Source organism: Vanacampus margaritifer, chromosome 11 (genome assembly GCF_051991255.1).
Source record: "Vanacampus margaritifer isolate UIUO_Vmar chromosome 11, RoL_Vmar_1.0, whole genome shotgun sequence".
Taxonomy (NCBI): domain Eukaryota; kingdom Metazoa; phylum Chordata; class Actinopteri; order Syngnathiformes; family Syngnathidae; genus Vanacampus; species Vanacampus margaritifer.
The window spans coordinates 8790432-8796431 of record NC_135442.1 but is presented as its reverse complement, the minus strand read 5'-3'; the positions used below and the strand labels follow the sequence as shown (position 1 = coordinate 8796431).

At 40.0% G+C, this 6000-nt stretch overlaps 1 protein-coding gene across 4 annotated transcripts in view; it reads right to left on the bottom strand.

Moving 5' to 3' along the window:
* Positions 1-567: 567 nt before the first annotated feature.
* epha3 (eph receptor A3) overlaps positions 568-6000 on the bottom strand; it is a 103670-nt gene continuing 98237 nt past the window's right edge. For 3 of the 4 annotated variants that reach the window (XM_077579429.1, XM_077579430.1, XM_077579431.1), the window contains one exon: positions 568-3996. In XM_077579429.1, the coding sequence (XP_077435555.1) occupies positions 3891-3996 (106 nt within the window). In that variant the 3' untranslated portion in view covers positions 568-3890. Of the gene's footprint in view, positions 3997-5777; positions 5900-6000 lie in introns of all 4 variants that reach the window. The other variant, XM_077579432.1, reaches the window with a different exon arrangement.

Sequence of the window (6000 nt, the reverse complement as noted above, 5' to 3'; positions counted from 1 at the left end):
TTCAACATTTCCTTGTGACAAGAAAGACCATTGAGAATGTTTAGGAAACGCTGCAACCTCAAAATAATCTTGATGTGAAATCAACATTCGTTAGTGTCGCAAATGTTCGCCCTTCAGTGGGATTCAGCCAGTGTTCACATTTTATATCATATATCGGAAATCTGAATTGCTATAGTTTTGCCTTTCAGTTTTTTGTAGGTGTTTTTTAATTAGTAAATGTTGATAAATTGATTAGCCATTGGCCGTCAATTTCTAACTTAAGTGTTTCTTAAAGTGTAAATCTCTGTCATTTGCAGACTGAAAGGTCACAGGGTCAACTCCAGGGGTTGACAGTACAGCTTCCACTGTGATGCCAATATCACCCCAAGTAATGTTATAGATTATTTCATCAGTTATATTTCCATCGTGAATGGCACAGTGCTTGTTCACAGCACAGACAGGATGGAACAATTGTTTGGTGCCACCCCTGAAGTATACATTTTGTCAACACTGATGTGTAATTTATGTGGCTTCATTGTGTGGGAAAACAAATGTTCAAAATAAAACACAGAACCAAGTCTAGCATCATTACTTTTTTGGAAAATATTTTGAGAATATTTATTATAAAAATATAAATGTTTCCACTACAAATCCTTTTACATTAGTTGACAAGGCCATCTACGTTTGAACACGTAAACTCTCACACAAACACACGGGTCAGTCTTGAGACAGAAAAGAAGAGTTCTGGATATGGGGTGCATAACAGTATTGCTTTCTCAGATGTCCCAGGTTGATAAAATAGGTCAAAAAACAAAACACAGGTAACACTGACACATAATTTACTGTAAGCTTAAAAAAAAACAAAAAAACAAAAAACACTGTGCTGTGTAATGTTAACAAATAAATAATTATGTAATCACAATTGCGTTTTTATTGTAGAAAATAAAAACAGGCTGACAAATATAATTCAAAACAAGATAAAGTATAATACAGATGCTTTTTTTTGTTTTTTTTAATTAAACTTGTTGCACAATTTGTAATCTTTTTATACATAGAAAACTTTGTACAACGAAGGATGGCATGTACATATTGCAGGATCTGTCGGGCTAGTTGCTATATCGTTATGATGGTTTACATTATGTACATGCTAATCAGATCACATAGCAGCAACAGCAGCATCCACAGGTCGAACACTGGCTATACCGTTACCATGAACAGAGCTGGGTTTTCCCAAAATCACCAAGTCTCTGCCCGTTGGCTAAATTTAATCTCCAGCCAAGCCCATAAAATTCCTATGTAAAGGAAAGTGCTCACACATTGTGTATTAAGTGCATTTAGAGTGCACCCTAATAGTTGAATGTTTCTCATCCAAAAGTATAGAGTAGTACCACTTCAGAACACCGGTCACCGGGTCACGTGTCATTGCCCAGAATCCATACATACCTCTACACTGTGGACCATCCAAATGTAAGGGTGCATTCAGGGAATCCCTTTCTGGACGTACTGTATATATTTGGATCTCATATGAGCAATTTTAAGGAAAACTTCACACTTTGTATATGGTAGTGATGCTAAATCCTATTCAGTCAAACCAAAACAGGAGTGTTTGCATGGTGATCCCAACATGGTCCAACCCGACCACGTGAGGCACTGAATGTTTTGCATGATCCCCATCAACAACTCGTTCGGAAAAATAGAAAACGTGTATTCCCTTGGCTTGGGTTGAACATGTTCTTAGACAATGGAGACTGTTGTTCTCATATCCCTCATCAACAGTTTATTCAAGAAAATAGAAAACTTATATCCCCTTGGCTTCTGTTAATTGTATTTTTTTAGAATAAAGATAGCAGACTATAATTTTTTATGTCACATCACATTTTCTGTGTTGCTCTCCATTTAAGCTAGGCACACACTGTTCAATTTCATTTTGTGCCGTACTAGCACATTGCCCGTGATCAAAAGGTTGCAACTTGTGTATTTTGGGGGCATTGTTGTCCCACTTAAGTCCTGTAGATGTCAGTAGAGTTAATTTTAAAGTAGGGTGACAAGGTGTCCAAAAAAGCGACAGTCCCGTTTTTTAGCCCTGTGTGCTTTACCCAGGTTCCGTCCTGGCGTTTTCAGTTTGTTTGTTTTTTGCTCAGTTAGCAAACCAATTGTTTGAGCCACATGTATGTCAATCACAAAGATGCCACAGAGAATCATAGGATAAACCAATCAAAAATGAATTCAACTGTTAAATTCCTTTAAATTTAATTTCACATTCATGTTTACGTCATACCGCAACTCAAAACTACTTCCTGTTTCCGTGTCTAAGTATGATGGGAAATGTAGTCTGACGGATCACGAGCTGAACTTTTCTGGCGGTGCGTTTAGCGCTGCATTAAACTGTCAACCAAGATAGCATTTAGCATTAGCTAAATGAGTACCACTTACCAGATTGACTCACGATTAAATTAGTTATAAGTAGTTTGTGATTTCCAGATACATTTTCATGCCCCGGTTAAAAATCTGGCCACCCAATTTGAAAGTGTTGTACATTGTCAAAACAAACCACAAAGGAGAGTCGTCTTCCCATCTTCATAGGCTACGTTCTGATGCTAAAAGCAAAGCTAACAACGATGATGTTTCCCTTGTTTGGTCTTTATGACATGGTTGGTAGTACTGTTTATCTACTTTTTTTGCGAGATCTAATTGTAACAGTCTAAAGTCGAATCTCACTAAGCGGCAAAGGTGTGCGAATGTTGATTTTTCATTCGGGTTCATTCAAGGTTCCAAAAGGTCGCATAGATGTTCGCCAACAGTTAATGGTCGCAAACAGTGTTTCAGGTTTTTGTTTTCATGTTCAGAATTTATTTTAAAAAAAGTTTTCAGTGTATGCCCAGCTTTATTGACTAAAGAATATGAGTTGCTGAATAAAACTTTTCTTTCCCAGGAAAATAAATTCAAGTACAATTACACCTGGAGTTTGAAGGAGAGGTGTGTGTGAAAAAAAAAACAGCTTCATCTCTTGACGTCTCATTTCCAACTTAACAATTTCTCACTCTCATCTCTCTTACCGTGCACTCTCAATTCCCTGCTCCAGTTCGCTCTGTTCACTTCATCTGTTTCCGCTTGTTAGAGAAAATATAGATCAAATAATGTGCGCATCCTGAGTTTTCACACAAGGGTTGCCGGGTTGCGGGAACAGCGCTATAACATTACAATATCTGCTTGTATCACATTGAACTTACATTTGTCATATAAAGAGTGTGAAGTGTGTTATTGCTCCTGTACCTTCAAAGCTTACGGTTCAATCCACTGCGAGTGTAGCTTGGTCATGGCTTTCGAACGATGCAAGCTCATATCTGATTATCATCGTTATTGCTTTTATGTGACAAGTCTAGAGAATGCTAAAGATCAGAAGGGGTTGAGTTAATGTGTAGGCAGTTGCAAAAGAATCTCAAGACGTCATCAGTCCAGGAAGGGTCCGCACCGGATCAGCTGCTGCTGCGGTCTTCCCTCGAGTGTCACACAGGGCGGTTCAGCCACGTCGTCGTGGTGGGAGGATCCACCGAGCACCCCGGGCAGGGAATCGCCGTCCACCTTGTACAGAGAGCCGCAGCTCGGCATTTGTTCGCCCTTTGCATCCCAATCCGGCCCAGTTCTGTTTGGCTGTGTTAGTTCTCGTCTTTGTGTGTCTGTAAGGCATCTCAACTTGAGCATGGAACAACGGAGGGTTCAATAGTCAGCCAGTTGACCGGTTTGCTATTCTGGGCTCTCTGCCAAGACTGAACCCCATATTTCTTGAATTCCCTATCAGTCATCTCATCTGCCATCATCACTATGTATACACAGTGTGTATTAGCAAGCAATTAGCTCCAACAATCTGCCGACGCACCAACGTGGTGATTTCCCTCTTTTGGCCTCATCTTTTAAACAGGTACTGGACCGTTCTTGGTGTGAGATTCAAGGGCTTTGAGGCTGCTCACGATCTTCTTCTGTGGTCCTGCAATTGTCACTCCAACCTTTTTCAAATCCCTAGTGAGAAAGAAATGAAAGGGGAAGAAACAGGGAAAGTGAGAGAAAAGAAGGATGGAGGGGGAGGTCATTTAGCAGACACAGCGACGGAGCGGGACGTGACAGAGGGAAAGATTGGGAGAAAAAGAGATAGAAAGTGTGCATTAGTGATGAAGGATGTGACACCCTTGTGACATTTAATGACATGCTCCCAGCACGGCTCCCTTCACTTTCCCATGCAGCTGCCATTCACACCGGACTGCATTTCCCAGAAGGCCAGTGAGCTGCCACTGCTCTGAATGAGGATATGTCTCTACTCTCCATCGCTAATAATCAACAATATAGGCCTGAGGCGATACACTGACAGTTGCAGTTATGACCTGTCAGCGGAAGAAACAATCACATGCAATGGTTTGGTTTCCTGCACTAGATTGAATTGAATTTGATCTAACAGGCAAGTCAGGACATGGGGAAAGGAGCACAACTGGTACATGGTATAGAACTCAACATGCTGTTAAACAAGGACATTTGCTCATTAAGAGCTACCGCTTCAATTCAACCTTACAGATCAGTAATTGAAATACAACATAGTCTGTGAATTTAGAAACTCATTCAAGAACTCACTAATCTGGTGAGTACATTTAGATACAATATTAGTAGAAGCAGATAAGTCGCAGTCCAAGTGGCGGCATTACAAGAAACTATTTCTGGTCCTTTTTTTGTTTGTTTGTTAAGTGGTTCGTTATGGAAGCAGGACATTGTTTTTTGCAAAGCAGCAAACTTCAAGAAAGACATTGCTTCAATCCGTGCTTGAACACAAAGGGACGGGTTACATGTAATGGGATGTATCAGGTTTGCAGTAAAATAAAACAAACAATACAAATAAAGGAGTTGCAGGAACAAGCAGCATTAGTTTGCAAAAATGAGACGATAGCTTGGTTTCCATCCACACTGTAGAAATGCATTTTTTTAAATATAAAAAGCTTTACAATTAAAATATGTCAATTTATTGGTATTCGTCGTCAATTGTTTGTAGTGCTCACTTTTGAGTATTTTAATTGCCACTGTCCAACAAGAACATGTATGTCCAAAACGTTACTAAATGATGATTAAAATGGAGGCCAACCCACAAATATTCTTGATAATATGATGTTCTATACTGAATTAAGCAGAACAAATCCATCCATGTATTGTTTATCCATCTCAGGGGGCGGCCATTTTGCCACTTGCTGTCGACTGAAAATGGCATCACAGTTGCTCATGGTTTAGGTAATGACCAATCACGAATTAGCTTGCAAACGTCACATGATCAAACTCAGAAAACAGGTGAGCTGTGATTGGTTGTTGCCTCCAAGCAACTCTGATGTCATTTTCAGTCGACAGCATGTGGCAAAATGCTCCCCCGCCCCCTGAGATTGATACAAATGGGTGGATTTTGATGCTTAATTTATATTCTATAAACACAATATTAATCAGAATGTCATGTTTAGATTAGAGTTGGTGCTCACATTTTAATATTGTCAAGAAAATTTGGGGGTTGACTGCCCTTTTGACCTCAGTAAAAAAATAATGGAAAATGTCTCAAGTGGTGAGGTGGTGGTATTATTTTCCCAAAGCGGACATACATGTTTTTTTTTTTTTAATTTTAACATGTATACAGCAGTTAAATATTGTGGGATGGAAACATAGCCATCAAGTTCTCACTAACTATCCCCTTAAAACCCAGACGTGAAGGCCAATCAGAAGTTGTACAGATCACGTTCTGCTCCCGAGGAGGGCCTTGGTCGTGCTGCACCACCCACCATCCAGAGTCCGAGGAATCGAAAGGAGAGGAACTGCGTGTTAGAGAGTGGTGATCCCCATGGACGGCTCCCATTCTGGACAAGTTGCTGGTGTGACGTGGACCTCTGTCAGAATCACTCTACTGAGACACAGCCATGCCCAGCAATGTTAACAAATGGAATCCCAGCGCTATTTGTTGGTTGGTATTTTTTCATACTTTTTTTTTTTTTGTTCTGAAGGCTC